Consider the following 20,542-nt stretch of genomic DNA (forward strand, 5'->3'; position numbering starts at 1 on the left):
TTCGCAAAAAACAAGGAAATATTAACAACTCATTATTTGTGTATGTAATGCTAATCCTCAAAATCATCTGCAGTAATCTTCTCCTCGTGAACCATATGTCAGATTCACTCCAGATTTTGTATTTAGACGGTCTATAATGGTTTTGAGAAAGAAATGGTTGCTGCATTCAAATATTGCTGCACTGTACCTATAGATGCATGTTAGCACATACTATATGATATATATAAAAAACACTTAAAAAATATTATTCTCATGAACCATCCGTCAGATTGACTTCAGATTTGGTATATACAGTTGAAATCAGAAGTTTACATACACTTAGGTTGGAGTCATTATATCTTGTTTTTCAACCACTCCACAAATTTCTTGTTAACAAACTATAGTTTTGGCAAGTCGGTTAGGACATCTACTGTGTGCATGACAGAAGTAATTTTTCTAACAATTGTTTACAGACAGATTATTTCAATTATAATCCACTGTATCACAATTCCAGTGGGTCAGAAGTTTACATACACTAAGTTGACTGTGCCTTTAAACAGCTTGTAAAATTACAGAAAATTATGTCATGGCTTTAGAGGCTTCTGATAGGCTAATTGACATCATTTTAATCAATTGGAGGTGTACCTGTGGATTTTTTTTTAGACCTCCACAAGTCTGGTTCATCCTTGGGTGCAGTTTCCAAACTCCTGAAAGTACCACGTTCATCTGTTTCAAACAATAGTACGCAAGTATAAACACCATGGGACCACGTAGCCGTCATACCGCTCAGGAAGGAGACGCGTTCTGTCACCTAGAGATGAACGTACTTTGGTGCGAAAAGTGCAAATCAATCCCCGAACAACAGCAAAGGACTGTGTGAAGATTCTGGAGGAAACAGGTACAAAAGTATCTATATCCACAATAAAATGAGTCCTATATCGACATAACCTGAAAGGCCGCTCAACAAGGAAGAAGCCACTGCCCCAAAACCGCCATAAAAAAGCCAGACTACGGTTTGCAACTGCACATGGGGCAAAGATCATACTTTTTGGAGAAAAGTCTTCTGGTCTGATGAAACAAAAATAGAACTGTTTGGCCATAATGACCATTGTTATGTTTGGAGGAAAAAGGGGGAAGCTTGCAAGCCGAAGAACACCATCCCAACCGTGGTGGCAGCATCATGTTGTGGGGGTGCTTTGCTGCAGGAGGCACTGGTGCACTTCATAAAATAGATGGCATCACGAGGGAGGGAAATTATGTGGATAAATTGAAGCAAAATCTCAAGACATCTGTCAGGAAGTTAAAGCTTGGTCGCAAATGGGTCTTCCAAATGGACAATGGCCCCAAGCATACTTCCAAAGTTGTGGCAAGACGGCTTAAGGACAACAAAGTCAAGGTATTGGAGTGGCCATCACAAAGCCCGGACCTCGATCCTATAGAAAATGTGTGGGCAGAACTGAAAAAGCGTGTGCGAGCAAGGAGGCCTACAAAGCTGAATCAGTTACACCAGCTCTGTCAGGAGGAATTGGCCAAAATTCACCCAACTTATTGTGGGAAGCTTGTGGAAGGTTACCCAAAACGTTTGACCCAAGTTAAACAATTTAAAGGCAATGCTACCAAATACTAATTGAGTGTATGTAAACCTTTGACCCACTGGGAATGTGATGAAAGAAATATACGCTGAAATAAATTATTATTCGGACATTTTTTTATATTTTTTTATATTCATAAAATGAAATGGTGATCCTAATTGACCTAAGACGGGGAATTTTTATTAGGATTAAATGTCAGGAATTGTGAAAAACTGAGTTTAAATGTATTTGGCTAAGGTGTATGTAAACTTCCGACTTCAACTGTATGTATTCAGACAATTTACTCAGTACTTTGTTGACCCACCTTTGGCAGCGATTACAGCACAGTCTTCTTGGGTATGACACTACAAGCTTGGCACACCTGTATTTGGGGAGTTTGTCCCATTCTTCTCTAGAGATCATCTCAAGCTCTGTCAGGTTGGATGTGGAGAGTTGCTGCATAGCTATTTACAGGTCTCTCCAGAGATGTTCAATCGGGTTCAAGTCCAGGCTCTGGCTGGGCCACTCAAGGACAATAAGAGACACTCCTACATTGTCTTTGCCGTGTGCTTAGGGTCGTTGTCATGTTGGAAGGTGAACCTTTGCCCCAGTCTGAGGTCCTGAGTGCTCTGGAGCAGGTTTTCATCAAGGATCTCTCTGTACTTTGCTCTGTTCATCTTTGCCTCGATGCTGACTAATCTCCCAGTCCCTGCAGCTGAAAAACATCCCCAACTCATGGTGTTGCTACCACCATGCCTCAACGTTGGATGGTGCCAGGTTTCCTCCAGATCTGACACTTGGCATTCAGGCCAAAGAGTTCAATCTTGGTTTCATCAGACCAGAGAATCTTATTTCTCATGGTCTGAGAGTCGTTCGGTGCCTTTTTGGCAAACTCCAATTGGGCTGTCATGTGCCTTTTACTGAGGAATAGCTTCCATCTGGCCAATCTACCATAAAGGCCTGATTGGTGGAGTGCTGCAGAGATGGTGGTCCTTCTGGAAGGTTCTCCCATCTCCACAGAGGAACTCTAGAGCTCTGTGAGAGTGACCATCGTGTTCTTGGTCACCTCCCTGACCAAGGCCCATCTCCCCGATGCTCAGTTTGGCTGGGCGGCCAGCTCTAGGAAGAGTCTTGGTGGTTCCAAACTTCTTCCATTTAAGAATGATGGAGGCCACTATGTTTTTGGAGATCTTCAATGCTGCAGACATTTTTTGCTACCCTGCCCAAGAACTTTACTTCAACCTCATGGCTTGGTTTTTGCTCTGACATGCACTGTCAACTGTGGGGCCTTATATAGACAGGTGTGTGCCTTTCCAAATCATGTCCAATCAATTGAATTTACCACAAGTGAACTCCAATCAAGTTGTAGAAACATCTCAAGGGTGATCAATGCAAACAGGATGCACCTGAGTGTCATGGCGAGGAGTCTGAATACTTATGTAAATAAGGTATTTCTGTTTTAGATTTTTAATACATTTAATACATTTCCTGTTTTCGCTTTGTCATTTTGGGATATTTTGTGTAGATTGATGATGAAAAAAATGTAATTGAATCCATTTTAGAATAAGGCTGTAACATAACAAAATGTGGAAAAGGTCAAGGGATCTGAATACTTTCTGAATGTACTGAATATGGGGGATACAACCATAACATCTCTGCATACCATCTCTGCAGGTTTTTGCAACTGACCTTCATGTTTTAAAGTAAAGATGGACTGTCGCTTCTCTTTGCTTTTTTGAGCTGTTCTTGCCATAACATGGACTTGGTATTTTACCAAATAGGGCTATTTTTGTATACCACCCCTACCGAGTAGGGTTAGGGGAAAATAATAAAGGAAATGTATATAAAAATATATATTTTATATATACAGCTCTGGAAAAAATTAAGAGACCACTGGTTTTGCAATTTATATTTTTGTTTTATTCTATAAACTACTGACAACATTTCTGCCAAATTCCAAATAAAAAATATTATCATTTAGAGCATTTATTTGCATAAAATGACAACTGGTCAAAATATCAAAAAAGATGCAGTGTTGTCAGACCTCGAAAATTGAGAATAAAATAAGTTCATATTAATTTTTAAACAACGCAATACTAATGGTTTAACTTAAGAAGAGTTCAGAAATCAGTATTTGGTGGAATTACCCTGATTGTCAATCACAGCTTTCATGCGTCTTGGCATGCTAGCCACCAGTCTTTCACATTGATGCTGGGCGACTTTATGCCACTCCTGGCGCAAAAATTCAAGCAGCTCGGCTTTGTTTGATGGCTTGTGAACATCCATCTTCCTCTTGATCACATTCCAGAGATTTTCAATGGGGTTCAGGTCTGGAGATTGGGCTGGCCAGACAGGGTCTTGATCTGGTGGTCCTCCATCCACACCTTGATTGACCTGGCTGTGTGGCATGGATCATTGTCCTGCTGGAAAAACCAATCCTCAGAGTTGGGGAACATTGTCAGAAGGAAGCAAATTTTCTTCCAGGACAACCTTGTTCGTGACCGCCTTGCTGAAGCACCCCCAGATCATCACCGATCCTCCACCAAATTTCACAGTGGGTGTGAGACACTGTGGCTTGTAGGCAACAAAGCCGAGCTGATTGAATTTTTGCGTCAGGAGTGGCATAAGGTCACCAAACATCAATGTGAAAGACTGGGGGAGAGCATGCCAAGACGCATGAAAGCTGTGATTGAAAATCAGGGTTATTCCACAAAATATTGATTTCTGAACTCTTCCTTTCTTTGCATTATTCGAGGTCTGACAACACTGCATCTTTTTGTTATATTGATCAGTTGTCATTTTCTGCAAATAAATGCTCTAAATTACAATATTTTGGGGGGAATTTGGGAGAAATGTTGTCAGTAGTTTATAGAATAAAACAAAAATGTTAATTTTACCTAAACACATACCTATAAATAGTTAAACCAGAGAAACCTATAATTTTGCAGTGGTCTCTCAATTTTTTTCCAAAGCTGTACATTTACCAAAAAATATATATGCGGTATTGAAAATGATGCAGACAATTACATTGATGGAAGCCTCAATCTATCTGCAATATTAAAGCTGATCTTTAAAAAAAAAAATGGGAAAGTAAAAGCTGTCAGATGACACAGATACCTAATGACAATAACATCTACTTTGACCGCACAAACAAACAGTGTCACTAATGCTTTACGGCATAATATATTCCTGGAATAGCCATTACAGTCACTGAAACGTGAAATGTGGCACAGATGACACAGATAGGAGACTTACTCGCATTACTCCTTGATCTGTTTCTTATTAGAGAGAGTGGAAGAAAGCACATCCAGAGGTCTACCCCCAAACTAAGGGAATTTGATAAGGTCAGGAGAAGAGGGAGAAACTGCACCATGTCTAATGACAAGACAGTGACTTACTCTTCACGACTCTATCTGTTAGTCATTAGAAAGGAAGATAACACACAGGTCGTCCCCCGTACTGAAGGGGAAAAATAGGAGGCCCTCTTTACACCTAGATGGAAGTCTACATTTCAGACTTGTTTCTTACCTCTGATTGGTCTGTAACTCAGGTCTCCGGTCACTCTAAGCGTCCAGATAACATCAGACAATAAAATAAAAGTATTTTGATGAGGGGGGTCTCGGTTTTTTACAGCGTCAGAGTTGGGTGGCTTGAGCCCCTTAGCCACATCGTGCACTTCACTCCCACCTCACCCTGGACCTATTGCCTGGGGACATATCTAGAGATGAGCTCAGAACATAGAATTAGAACTCTTTCTAGTTCTAGAACTACTTTGGAGCTTTTCCAATGTTTCATCACATTGACTGTAGGAGAGTGGGGTAAGCTGAGCCAAAGGGGTAAGCAGAGCCACTCTTGTTTCTAGGTTACCATACAAAAAATGTATAATTTGGAGAAAGTGGTAAGCAAATTAGTTTAAAAAAAAAAGATGTTCACCAATTTTCACCAGGATTCATGATGCTTGTATCTAAAACAAGGTAGATAAGTTTAACATTGTTCTATATATAATCTTCAATTTGAGGTCCTAAACCTAGCATGAAAGTGCATCCTTGTAGCTGTGTGGGCTAATATAGTCAAAATGTTTTATCTTGGGGTAAGTTGAGCCAATGACCATGGGGGAAGTTGAGCAATGTTTGAGCCAATTGCAAGTTCAGCAAATTGAAGTGTTTTCTTTCCAGGCATAATGCAAGGCATTATCGCTGGGATATGAGGTAGCAACATGGCATGGCCTATGTTAAAAGTATTTTAAAAGTTTGTTAGGTGTTAACCCTTTACACTTGTACCAGTATACAGCTTACGAAGTGCAGATTTGGGCACTAATAAATTGGAACGTAGTGGCTGTACAGTAACATGCTATACATGACGTCAGAGCTCTGGCTCTGCGCTTCCTTCTGAAGAGGAAGAATCATCGGACCAAAACGCAGCGTGGTAAGTGTTTTCTTTAATAAACTGAACACTAAAACAAAAATAACAAAGAGAAGAACCGAAACAGTTCCGTTAGGTGCAAAACACTAAACAGAAATTAACTACCCACAAAAACCCTGTGGTAAAAGGCTACCTAAGTATGATTTCCAATCTGAGACAACGATAGACAGCTGTCCCTGATTGAGAACCATACCCGGTCAAAACAAAGAAATACACAAAACATAGAAAAGGGCACATAAAATGCCCACACTAGTCACACCCTGGCCTAACCAAAATAGAGAACAAAACCCTCTCTATGGCCAGGGCGTGACAGTACCCCCCCCCCAAAGGTGCGGACTCCGGCCGCAAAACCTGACTCTAAAGGGGAGGGTCCGGGTGGGCCTTCTTTACGGCGGCGGCTCTGGTGCGGGACGTGGACCCCGCTCCACCTTAGGCTTGGCCCACTTAAGTGGCGCCTCTGGAGTGGGGACCCTCACCGCCGACCCCGGACTGGGGACCCTCGCAGCGGGCCCCGGACAGGCGGGCGACTCTGGCAGCTCCGGACAGGCGGGAGACTCTGGCAGCTCCGGACAGGCGGGCGACTCTGGCAGCTCCGGACAGGCGGGCGACTCTGGCAGCTCCGGACAGGCGGGAGACTCTGGCAGCTCCGGACTGGAGGGCGACTCTGGCAGCTCCGGACTGGAGGGCGACTCTGGCAGCTCCGGACTGGAGGGCGACTCTGGCAGCTCCGGACTGGAGGGCGACTCTGGCAGCTCCGGACTGGAGGGCGACTCTGGCAGCTCCGGACTGGAGGGCGACTCTGGCACAGGACTCACCAGGCTGTGGAGACATGCAGGAGGCCTGGCTCTGGGAGCAGTCACAGGACTCACCAGGTTGGGGAGACATGCAGGAGGCCTGGCTCTGGGAGCAGGCACAGGACTCACCAGGCTGGGGAGACATGCAGGAGGCCTGGCTCTGGGAGCAGGCACAGGACTCACCAGGCTGGGGAGATATGCAGGAGGCCTGGCTCTGGGAGCAGGCACAGGACTCACCAGGCTGGGGAGACATGCAGGAGGCCTGGCTCTGGGAGCAGGCACAGGACTCACCAGGTTGGGGAGACATGCAGGAGGCCTGGCTCTGGGAGCAGGCACAGGACTCACCAGGCTGGGGAGACATGCAGGAGGCCTGGCTCTGGGAGCAGGCACAGGACTCACCAGGCTGGGGAGATATGCAGGAGGCCTGGCTCTGGGAGCAGGCACAGGACTCACCAGGCTGGGGAGACATGCAGGAGGCCTGGCTCTGGGAGCAGGCACAGGACTCACCAGGCTGGGGAGACATGCAGGAGGCCTGGCTCTGGGAGCAGGCACAGGATAGACCGGGCTGTGGGGGAGCACTGGAGATCTGGTGCGTAGGCTTGACACCACTCTTCCAGGCTGAAAGCCTACTTTCGCCCGACACGGGCGGAGCGCAGGCATAGGACGAACTGAGCCCTCCCAGCGCCCCGGAGACACAGTACGCAGAGCTGGCGCAGGATACCCTGGGCCGAAACGGCGCACTGGAGACCAGACGCGCTGAGTTGGCACAATCTGCCCTGGCTGGATGCCCACTCTCGCATGGCACTTGCGGGGGGCTGGCATATAGCGCTCCGGGCTATGAGCGCGTACTAGAGACACCGTGCGCCTCATCGCATAACACAGTGCCTGACTGGAAGCATGCTGCTTCCGGTAAGCGCGGGGAGTTGGCTCAGGTCTATCGCCTGACTCCACCAATCTCCCTGTGTGCCCCCAAAAAAATGTTTTGGGGGGGCTGCTTCTTGTGCCTGCTGCGCTGCCTTGCCTCATATCGCCGCCTCTCAGCTTTCGGTGCCTCTAGTTCCTCCTTCAGGCGGCGATACTCCCCAGCCTGTCTCCAGGGTCCCTTTCCATCCAAAATCTCCTCCCAATTCCAGGAGTCCTGAACCCTCTGCTCCTCCATACCACGCTGCTTGGTCCGTTGGTGGTGGGTAGTTCTGTGACAGTATTCGTCGTCTGAAGAGGAAGAATCATCGGACCAAAACGCAGCGTGGTAAGTGTTCATGCTTTCTTTAATAAACTGAACACTAAAACAAAAATAACAAAGAGAAGAACCGAAACAGTTCTGTAAGGTGCAAAACACTAAACAGAAATGAACTACCCACAAAAACCCTGTGGGAAAAGGCTACGTAAGTATGGTTCCCAATTAGAGACAACGATAGACAGCTGTCCCTGATTGAGAACCATACCCGGGCCAAAACAAAGAAATACACAAAACATAGAAAAGGGCACATAAAATGCCCACCCTAGTCACACCCTAAAATAGAGAACAAAACCCTCTCTATGGCCAGGGCGTGACAGCTTCACAGCGACGTAGGGGTTTTGACTGACAGGCGTTCTGAACTTGAGCTCCACGAGTAACAAGAAATTGCCCCCATCCCTCCCGGTAATTGGGCAGTTTTTTTAGGGAAATGCTGTAAGTTAAGATGACTCTACGTATGTTGAAAGATGAGACGTTGAGGATTATAGTAAATACCGCTTTGATGTCGTACAAGCAAGCCGAACAAATGTGTACTTCACATTTCCAAATCATAAAAACGAATGTCATATACAGTGTCAATGTTTGTGATCACTACGTTCGCTGTGCAGTTATAAGATGACATGGTGTCATACCCTGGGTTGGTCTGAACAGAATGAGCCTATGTTTGTTTATTGTGAAGAACAATTTGCCGCACACGCACCTGAATGTACTCATAACTCTGTTTCTCTGAGTTGCCTTGTGAAAGCCTAACACTGTTAGATTGTATTATATAGTTTAGCTAGTCATATTGGCAATAGAACAAGCTTTCAAATCATGCCCTCCAGATTGCGATTTATAATGGACCGTTTTTTTGATTGCGTTAACAACAACAGTAAATATGTGATTGCAGGGTTGTGTTTCGAATGAAACAACTACAAGTGTGCTTGGTGTAGTTCCTAAACGGCACAGCTAGGAAAACAAAAAAAAGTACTTTATAGTTGAAAACACTTCTTTGATTGAAATGACTTAGGAACTGTGCACACTGTGGAGAGGTGTGTGTCCACTTGGAGACACCAGTCAGTCCTCTCACTCAAACCCTTGTCATTGTTCTGTCTTATGTTGCACCTACCCCACATCTTCCAGGAATATTTTTTATCATGTTACTGAATGTATCCAGAAAAAAGTACAGTAAATGTAAAATGCACAAAAAAACAATAGTAGTAGGTTTCCATCCAATTGGCATCAGATTTTCATGCGATTATTCTAAAATCTGCATAAAGAAAATATGATCATTTTCCCAACAGTGGTGTGTTTCCACCAAACAGATTAAAGTCAGTGAGTGATGATGTAATGCACACAAAATGTACTTTTTTGCTTAAGTTTTCATGTACTGAATAAAAATCTAAAGTTCAATATTTTCCATTGCATTTTCAACTCTACCAATAATTTTGTCACAAAAATTGTTACGTTCAATTGTAAATGTGCCTACTCTGGTCTTGGCACTGTGTGCTCTAGCCAACAGCTCGCAGATACATTGCGTGTAGGCTAGTCTACATAATGAGATTATTATGGATAAGATAATATTTGAATTTGTCAAATGGAAGTCAAGCATCGATCATCACGTCACTAGAATCAGACCCTCGATATTTATTGGAAAGGAGCATCAAGATCACAGTGCGTTTTCACCACGGTGTGAAGTTCATCATCATTTATTTCATCTGTAGCCTAATAAACTGCATGATTTCCCGAGTCATAGTGGGAGGACCACACACCATGTCATTGTGTGACTCCAAGTTTACTTCGATATGATGGTTATTATATCAATATTTCCACTGCCATTTCTCTCATAATTAATTTGATCTATCAGCATTTATAGAATTGTACTGAAACTTCCTGTTTCCATCACAGCTGTCATAAAAAAATATTATACGGTATGACTTTACCAGCATGAAAAATATGGTGGATGGAAACATGGTTAGTGTAATGTTTGGATTCAGTCTTGTGTCAGGTGAACTGTTGTGTACCCACCTTTGGTCTAATCATTTCCCCATTATCTCATAACTGTTCCCTTTCAATTGCTACTAGTGCGGAGCGATTAGTGCTTCTCTTGTTCGGTTTCGGTGTGATTAGAAAAACAATAATCATGGTTTTCGATTTCTGTGTAGATAAAAAATTGTATATATTAAATGCATTATGATATAATGACAAATCAAATATTTTGTATATTTTTTTTTAATGGAAATTCCAAAGATCCAAAATAGTGAACATTGAATTGCCAAAACATTGAAAATATTCTATTCTCTCTGTCAGGTTCACATTGGGTAGACACAAATAGAAAAATAGGAAATGACTATTAAATAATACAATATTTTAGTTATATATTACTTTGTTTTTATTAGATGCCTTTATTACTTTTCATTCCTTAAAGTCATCATCTCATCTCTGCTCAGGCAGTAGCAGCCAAACAGCCAGACAATGTTATCTCTGTACTCCCCATACTGTTCTGTCTTTAGTCATCTGCTACAGAGCTGTCTGACAAAATCATTTTACAAGTTCTTCAAAGAAGATAAGGCATACTTTCACGAACTGTCTCTGTCCCTTTCTCTCATCGTTGTGTTGTGTACATTCCTCTCTCTTGCAGTCTGTGTGCATCTAACCTAACAAAGCAGGTGTAAAAAGTCTCTGCCTGAGCCGGAAAAAATGTCTCAATGGATTATTGTCACAGTAGGTAATTATCATGTTCTGGGCTGTACTAGTTTGAATATTTGCTTAGTGAAAACTACAATTCCCTTCAGCCCAGCGTCTCACATAGTTCTTGGGTTGATTTCTCTCGTGATTTGAATGATTAGATTTCTCTCCAGAGAAACAGTGAGTTGGGCTCACAACAAAAACTAACTCAATGGAATTCAAGTAATTGAACCGACTGAGCGATTAACCAAAATGTCGGTCAATCGCTCAGCACTCATTTCTACCATGTTTTCACATTTTCATATTTTTTCTGTAAGAAACATTTAAATTTAGACCTATCCATAAAGGCCAATTCCCACAAGTGTAAAGGGTTAAAAGACAAAAAGGCGATTGTGTTGAATTGTATTTGGAAAATAACGATAGACATGGTTTTAAAAAGGTAGTGGTAATATTTCATCCAGTACAGAAATGTGTAGGCGGCTTAATTTACCCTGTCCTGAAGCCAAGAGACCACTTTATTTGGACAAGCTATGTTATCAAAACTGTAATGTTTACATTAATTCTGATTATTTCCAGGGATACACAACATCCTGAACTATATGTAGATATCTTTGTTAGAAAGAATACTATATTTCCCTTGATGGAGTGATGCTGGATGTAAAAATGGCTCAATTTACCCAGCCCTCTCCCCTACCACCTAAAACGGATTGACTGAGGGAATAACGTTTTTTACAAAGAAAAAGGTGTAGTTCTCATCCTATAGCTGAGCCATGTAGGCCACACAGGACATCAGTCCCAGCCATCCCAGCCTGTTATATAAAATGGCCAGGGTGGGCTTCCTCGGTCAATGGCGATGGGTGGGCTTTCAACCTCCGTCCCATCAGTTAAGACCTCATTAAAGGAGTGCATGAAGGCATTTTTTCTCTGTTCTGCTGTTTTATGGAGGATAATTTACTGTAAGTGTTGTCTTATTTCTGAGGTAAATGCTGGGCTTTGTTATTGTTTCCCCCTAGCTCGTGTTTATGTACCGTACACAAGCCCCCTTTTTGTCTTCTCAACGAACTCTACACGTATCTGTGGGACAAGATAGTGTATCTGTCTTACCACAGAGATAAGTGTGTATCCGATGGGCTCTCCTCTCCCTCACAGGGCTGTTTGGTCAAGTCTTGGTGAATGGCTGTGGCGTAAAAGTTTATTTGAATCATAGTGCAGTATTGTTAACAAGTGTGGAAAGGATTTAGTTGGGACCATTAGTTGAACTTGTAAAGTGTTATTGGCAGAGAAGCAGAACCAAGCATTACACTTGTTTAATTCCTTTCAAATATGTTTTCTTTATACATTTACACTATTGTTTTCTTTTGAACTGATTATTTCATTATTCAATAGATTTTTCATCGTTTTCTCCCTCCAATCTTGGCCTTTACTTACTGAACACTCTAAGCGGGCAGACCAGCTGACGTAGCCTAGCTTTTTGATACCTCTGCTATTTTTATGAGGCATCACATATGAGGGAATGATTGTCCTCTAAGCATCAGAGTGGTTCTCCAAACAGAGCTTATTAAAGAAAACACTGATGTATGTTTGTGGTGGCCTGTGAGGCCTCTCAGTGGATGATGATGTACGGGGCCCAGACAGAACAGCACAGAGGACTTGGCTAGTCTACGGACGAGAGTGAGGGGCCTCGTTTTTCACCTCGACACGTTGTGGGGGCTCTCAAAGCTCCTGAATCTGGAGAGTGTGGTGTGTTTAATATTTGCACAGAGGGGGAAGAAGGTCTGCTCTTTGTAAATTCTGTAAATTAAGAAGTTGGCTGCTGTGGCGGTGGAGGGTGGATGGCGAGAGAAGCAGGACGTGTCCATGGGCTTAAGCTCTGTAAACAAACAGACGCATGCAGCGTGCTGGTCGCTGTGCTGTCTCCAGTCTCAGCAGGCTCAGATGGTTTCTAAACCAAAGACAATACTAAACGCTGTAGGGCTGTTGGAACGGCACACACTGACATAATGGTTTAGAACCACGGCGTTGTTCAAAATGTCAAGGCGTAGATTTCTCGTTGTGTGACGTTTATCTATGGCGTATATTTCTCGTCTTGTGACGTCAGTTGGATATGAATTGACCAGTTGTTGTTTTTAACCTTGAGTTGACAGACGCTGAGGCAGCAACAATATCCAGCATGGTGACCTCTGTGTTATTATGACATCAACCTATGGAGTCGTGACAGGATGTGTCCTCTCTTTCTCTGACAGGGGGACCCCCAGTAAAGGAGTCATCCAGAGGGGAACACAGCGTTGCAGTGTGCGACATGAATGCAGTGAAAACTACTGAGCTGTCTGTCCACAGTAAAGAGAACAGGCAAAGTCCTGGACACCTAAAGACTAAAGAGGACGATGAGGACCCCTGGGACAGGAAGGACCCCAGTAACCACACAACCAGGAAGCATCCCTCAACCAATGGGGGCAAGAATGGTGAGTTTCAATAATATTAGTTATAATTCTAATTAAATGAAAATGTAAACAGGACTAACATTTGTGACCGACCGGCTCGATTCACTCTTATGTAGCAACATTTGAAATGTTGTTGTTTACATTGCATACAAGTAGAGACTCACAGCTACAAAATGGTATATCATACACTTCAGTTGAGGAACAATGGGAAAGTAATTCTGCTTTGAAAGTTAATAAACTTGTTACCTCAGCTTTTGAGAAAATGGCCCTTGAATGCTTTGGTACACCTACTGGAGAGCTCTTCTTTGTCTACACCTATCGTTCACACACTCTTAAGCTTTAGCCCCAACCATCTCCTTAAGGATTCACATGTGAGGCCATGTACTAAACAACTAAAGATTTCAAGACTAAAGGCTGGTTTATACTACGGGTGTGTTCGTAAATTTAATCTGGAGTGCTAGAGCGTGCTCTGGGCGCTAGAGTGTGCCCTGGGCGATTGTAAACTCAGTGTTGTCACATTGTCAGTTCGTAAACGCACACTGGATGCTCTGGCCGAGGAGTAGGGTTGATCCGAGCGTTCTGACCTAACAACAGCAGTCAAGCACCCAAGTTAGCTGGCTAACGTTGGCTAGCTTGCTAGCTACTTCCAGACACAACTGAGAGAACAGCTCACTCTGACCATTTTACTCGCCCTAGCAGAGCTGGTTAGGCTGTTTTTATGTTATTCAGAGCGTTGGCGACGGCAACTGTGCTGCTGGCATCTTTTTAATGACGCTTTTTTGACAATGTTTACTGACACCGGCCATATTCAACGGGTGTTGAGCGTTCGTAAATTGGTAATTTATTCTGTGCTCAAGCACTCTCGGAGGAGAGTGCTCTGAAATCGGAGTAGATAGCCAGAGTAAATTTACCAGCAATGTCTATCGACAGTTGTCTCAGTGACATCATGAACATTCTATTGAAATTGGCATAGTGGAGTCTTTTGTTTAGACATGTAGCTAGCAAGCTAAACAATTAACCATAATCCCAACTCATAACGTAACTACCCTGCATGAATCTGCAAGTAGCTAACCAACCAGGTTATGTGTTAGCTAGCTAACATTAGGCTACAACTAGCAATGCAAATGGCTCTGAGATACGAATAATATTACTACACAGATCATGTAAAGATAGATCGATTTTTTTACCTTTATTTAACTAGGCAAGTCAGTTAAGAACACATTCTTATTTTCAATGATGGCCTAGGAACTGTGGGTTAACTGCCTTGCTCAGGGGCAGAACGACAGATTTTTACCTTGTCCGCTCGGGCATTCGATCGAAGTCCAACGCTCAAACCACTAGGCTACCTGCCGCCCCCGATGATACTGACGATAGTGATCAGCAGATTGATTGGATTGGCTGAATCAATCACACAAGATAACAAATTATATCAAGATTTTCGTGAATCTAAGACCAAAAATAATTTTGGTTATTTTCTTTTGTAACTTAAAGTTACATACAGGCCTCTTTTAAAGTAAATCACTTATATTTTCTACCAACATACATACCAGATAAATAGGTAAGTATGTACGGTGAGTCCCTGCCAAGTTCCTTCCCGTGCCAGATAAAACAAGATTGTTTGAACATTTTATTAAAGCCACCTGATGATTAATCTGCGTTGAAATATCTGTACGCTCTGCTTTTCAACTTCACAGCCCTAATCAAACCAGCTTAAATGCCACTGGCATCACAAGGGTCTGAAGATGAAAGTATTTGCGGAATCCAGTGATATAAACGTGTATTTTTAGAATGATGTATCCCCCTGGACTCCCTGCGAAACGAAGGAACGACGCTGAGAGAAATACAGCCTCTTCCCACTTCACTCCTCCTCAAGCCCACTCCTCTCCTCTCCTCACTTCTTTTCCATGATGTCATGTGTGGCTAAAAGTAATGGAAGAGACAGACAAACATAAACTGGAATCTCCTCAACTTTTAGCCATTCATTTTTTTCTCCTCTCTCTCTTTCTCCCTTCTTCTTCTTTCAAATCAGTCCTGAGACAGATAGAGAGGGCGAGAGAGTGGAGAAAAGAAACAACAGTAAAATGCCTCAGGATCTTGACCATGTCTCCCGGTGCTCTTGCCAAAGACTTGACGACAGAGTCCAAATATAAAGTAAAGATAAGGCTGATTTGGTCATAGTCGCCTTTTTAATTTACGCAACTATGTAATGGTGATACGATAATCCCAATGTCTGGTTTCTGAGGCTCATTGTAAGTGAACACTTTGTAAATGTCTGCAGGGAAAATACAGTTAAGAGGTTAAATGTGAATCCAGTTTTACAGGAGTTAGATCCCAGCAAGAAGACGGTTACAGTGACCGTCTAGGATTTTATTGCAGTCCGCAGCCGCCCTCACACCTCTTTAACAGCAGCAAGCCGCGGAAACACGCAATACACACCTCCCTCAGCAAGCACCACTGGGACACGCACAGCACTCACGCTTTGTGTGTGTGTGTGTGTGTGTGTGTGTGTGTGTGTGTGTGTGTGTGTGTGTGTGTGTGTGTGTGTGTGTGTGTGTGTGTGTGTGTGTGCACATCCATCTGTGTGTGTGTTAACATAAACCCAGCAGTGTCTCAAACTTGGCCTCTAGCCAGACGGTCATGTTCTTAGTCGGCATCTAATCATGAGAACTCTCCCCTTCTCTCTCGGGGTGAATGAATGCTTCTCACGTGTGATTCTGGCAGTCGTTATAACCTTGTAACTCCTAAACGCAGCATCACATATGACCACCCTAGTCGGTTAAAGTAGAAAAGCACAGCCTGCAAAATCGTGATTTAATCAGTGTTATGTTTGTGAAGCGGGAAACGTTAATGTAGACTTTTAATATGTTGTTTAAAGGTCAACATGCAGCATTATTAATTTCAAAGAATCTCTGCCGGGTTTAACATAAAAAATACTTTGAATTGACTTGTTGTATCTTGTATCTTGCTTATATCGTGATTTAGAGTTGAAAAGAGGGCTAGATCTCTTGCCAAGTCATACCAAGTCTTTTAAGGTGTTGAAAGAGTCCACAGGATGGCATCGTTCACACAAGTTTGGCAACAGATGCCTATACCCTCCCATTGTAGCTCATAGGGCATCTTTCACTGCAATGAAATAACACAGAAATCTTCCTCCTCCGCTGCTCAGTATGGAAGACGTGACTCAGTCAGAGGATTTTATGGGTGCCCCTTGATAGGCTTAAGTGGTTTCCTCTCCTTGTCTCCTTTCCTCTATCCTGCACTGGCATAAAAAAGCTGGACAGCAAGTTCCTAATGCATCCAGATCCATATCTTCCAGATCAATGCAGATGAAGGAGAGGAAACAAGGAAATGAAGCCACGATTGCGCTATCGATATACACCCCAAGTCAGATGTTCTCATGTAACCCCTTAAACGTCAGATTACCTTCTCAAGAGCAGGTTGATTCAAATGATCGATTACTCCCATCACGTGTGACTTGAAACACTTCAACCAAGAACTGACTTCCTGAAATTTAGATTGAAGAGTCCAATAGTGATATTCTTTTATTTATGGGATAGGTATTTCCAGAGTACAAGCCTCATAAACTTGCAATCAAATCTCACTGGCCCCACATCAAAGATCTTGATTGGGTAGCGTTCCGGTTACCGATTTGTAAGGTGGTTCAATGCGAGTGTAATTCTTCACAGGGTTTTCATGTGAAAACAAACCCACAGCTTTACCTGATAGAAATCTGGGAAAAAAATACTATTTTCGTTTGGTGAAACGAGGGAGGAGGAGATGAGGAGGAGGAGGAGGAGGAGGAGAGGTCTGAGGGAAAAAGGTTGTTTGGCACGTCTGGGTTCTCCGACACCTGCAGTGGAGAACCATATTGTTTCAATCTGGGTTCCGTGGCATGCCGCACCTTCTTCTCCCTGCATGCCTTGCTTTCATGTGGATTCCATGGTGATTTGGTGAGGATTATTGGTCCACGGATGGGAGATTACACCCATCTGGAGCAGATTGGCCTATGAAGTGAGTGGAGATGATCACTTGATCACTGGGATAATTGGGATCCTGGGTCGGGTCAGTTAAGTGGACCCACACACCGTTTTCACACTAATGATAAGAGGACTGATTAATGAAATGTCATCATGAGTACATTGATGTTCCCCTCATATCATCCACCTGGTGAATGGCTATATTGCCAAACAAATGTATGTCTAAAAACTGTAATTGTAACTAATGTATAGCATAGTGTTCACGCCGGAGATCTGAAGACAGGGTTACAGCAGTAATACTTCAGTGGATATGGTAATGTTCTGTTCTAAGCATTTGTTTACTTCATGGCATCTTACAAAAAGAGCTTTCTACACAATTGCCAAAAGCTATATCTCAGATGTGAAAATAAAAACACAATAACAGCTAGGGCCCAGCATTGTCTCATTAGGCAACAGGTGGAATGTGTGCCGATGTACTTTCCTCTGCTGTTGTTTTAAGCTCTTAATTCAACCGTGAAATTACTCAGATGTTCATTCATCATCGGACCGCTGCTCAGCTCCGAACGGAGAAAGGCTCGAAGACGATGGAGGATTAGTTGATGGATCGAGCATTTCTCAGGGCAAATATTACCTCAGTTCGCAAGACCAGTCGTAAACACATGTATTATTTATTAAATGCGTGGTGAAAATCCCCCTGAATGGGAGAACAGAAAAATAAATAATTGTATCTGAGCGACATACGTTATAAAACCTGAGAGGCCAGGAGACGCTGTTTGTAGTGCCGACTGACCCTGGGCTGGTTGGTAATTAGTTTCACATTGTGCTTGTATTACAGTAAAACCTTATTGAAACGTATACTAGCAGGGACCTCTGAGCTCAGCCATATAAATACGGCATCGTTACCTTTGTTGCAAAAATGTTCTGTATTATGCCAAGAGTTCTGCCTGCATGTTGACTGGACATCGATAGTTGACTTTTTGTTGTAAGCTTTGAAATATTTGGCTCCCCCTTCGCCAAGTCTATGCTCACCTAGCTGGAATGTACAGTTGAAGTTGGTTTGCAGCTAATATAAATAAGGGGCACTGACTGCAGTTGTAGTAGAGAGAGAGAGAGAGAGAGAGAGAGAGAGAGAAAGAGAGCAGACCCTCTCTTGAGTAGATTTAACTCTTCGTCATTCATTCCCTCATAATTGACATTGAGGACACGTCATCATTTGGACATGTACTATGGTTCACTCTGAATGTATTTTAAGTGGATGAGGTGGCACTAGTATAGTTGTGCGTCTGCCGTCTATCTCCAACAGTTAATTAACGACATGAGATGATGTCACAGATTAAATCCTTAACCATGAGTCCCTGTGATGGACCAGCTGCTCTTCTGCCACTCATACCTCTCAAGGAGTCATTCCATTACTGTATGAAGTTCAATTCCATGGTACCAGGATCCGTTGAAGAGATGGGCCAACGATACTGTACTACTGAAACATGGTCTCCTGGCTGGACTGAAACCAATCTGAATTGTCATATTTTCTGTCATGAATCTAGTACAAACGATTAGCAGTATTGTGTGATAACACAATGATTGTCTATAATAATGATTGTCTCTCTGGCTTGATGTGGGCTGAAGAAGCAGTGTGGCCTGGATTGCATTTGAGAGTAGCATCTAAATTCAGAGCAGTAAAATGGCGCCGGAGAAGAAGGCAGACGTTTTACGTGGCCCCAACCGATTGTTTATTTGTTTGTAAATTTGCCTTGTTTGTAACTTATTTATTTACGTATTTTGTACATAATGTTGTCACAACTGTCTCTTATGACCGAAAATAACTTTTGGACATCTGCGATTACTCACCACGGACTGGCAGTATCCTTTTTTTCCTATAACGAGTCTGACGAGCCCGACGCGAACGATATACTGCTTTCTCAGGAACAGGCCCAGATCCCTGTGATTTGCGTGAAGAGGAGGTGGAGAAAAAGGGGCCGGAAGGCAGGCTGCCTTCTGAGAATTCGTAGGCGATCGAATAAACCCCCACTTCCTTCTATTCTGCTAGCAAACGTGCAATCTTTGGACAATAAAATAGATGACCTACGCGGAAGATGAAATACCAACGGGACATTCAAAACTGTAATATCTTATGCTTCACGGAGTTGTGGCTGAACGACGACACTGTCAACATACAGCTGGCTGGTTATACGCTGCACCGGCAAGATAGAACAGCTGCGTCTGGTAAGACTATGTATTTTTGTAAATAACAGCTGTTTTTCTATTATTTAATTATTTATTTTTTATTTAACTTTTATTTAACCAGGTAAGCTAGTTGAGAACAAGTTGTCATTTACAACTGCGACCTGGCCAAGATAAAGCAAAGCAGTGCGACACAAACAACAACACAGAGTTAGAAATGGAATAAACAAGTCAATAACACAATAGAAAAAAGTCTATATACAGTGTGTGCAAATGGCTGAGGAGGTAGGCAATAAATAGGCCATAGTAGCGAAGTAATTACAATTTAGCAGATTAACACTGGAGTGATAAATGAGCAGATGATGATGTGCAAGTAGAGATACTGGTGTGCAAAAGAGCAGAAAAGTAAATAAAAACAATGTGGGGATGAGGTATGTAGATTGGGTGGGCTATTTACAGATGGACTATGTACAGCTGCAGCGATCAGTTAGCTGCTCAGATAGCTGATGTTTAAAGTTAGTGAGGGAAATATAAGTCTCCAGATTCAGCAATTTTTGCAATTCGTTCCAGTCACTGGCAGCAGAGAACTGGAAGGAAAGGCGGCCAAAGAAGGTGTTGGCAGTGAGATATACCTGCTGGAGCGCGTGCTACGGGTGGGTGTTGTTATCGTGACCAGTGAGCTGAGATAAGGCAGAGCTTTACCTAGCATAGACTTATAGATGACCTGGAGCCAGTGGGTCTGGCGACGAATATGTAGCGAGGGCCAGCCGACTAGAGCATACAGGTGGTGGGTGGTATAAGGGGCTTTGGTAACAAAATGGATGGCACTGTCATAGACTGCATCCAGTTTGCTGAGTAGAGTATTGGAAGCTATTTTGTAGATGACACATCTCCAAAGTCGAGGATCGGTAGGATAGTCAGTTTACTAGGGTAAGTTTGGCAGCATGAGTGAAGGAGGCGTTGTTGCGAAATGGAAAGCCGATTCTAGATTTGATTTTGGATTAGAGATGTTTAATATGAGTCTGGAAGGAGAGTTTACAGTCTAGCCAGACACCTAGGTATTTGTAGTTGTCCACATATTCTAGGTCAGAACCGTCCAGGGTAGTGATGCTAGTCGGGCGGGCGGGTGCGCACAGCGAACGGTTGAAAAGCATGCATTTGGTTTTACTAGTGTTTAAGAGCAGTTGGAGGCCACGGAAGGAGTGCACGATATCTAAAGAAGTCTCGAGTTATTGCTCACCTGAAGTAGACTATCTCATGATAAGCTGTAGAC

General features: G+C 43.0%; 1 protein-coding gene across 6 annotated transcripts in view; it reads left to right on the top strand.

Annotated features, from left to right (window-relative positions):
* Positions 1 to 20,542, top strand: part of myocd (myocardin) — a 137,430-nt gene that overhangs the window by 70,344 nt on the left and 46,544 nt on the right. For all 6 annotated transcript variants that reach the window (XM_045710228.2, XM_014179537.3, XM_014179539.3 and 3 more), the window contains one exon: positions 12,914 to 13,132. In XM_045710228.2, the coding sequence (XP_045566184.1) occupies positions 12,914 to 13,132 (219 nt within the window). The remainder of the gene's footprint in view (positions 1 to 12,913; positions 13,133 to 20,542) is intronic.

The sequence above is a fragment of the Salmo salar genome, chromosome 28, assembly GCF_965601325.2.
Source record: "Salmo salar chromosome 28, fSalSal1, whole genome shotgun sequence".
NCBI lineage: Eukaryota > Metazoa > Chordata > Actinopteri > Salmoniformes > Salmonidae > Salmo > Salmo salar.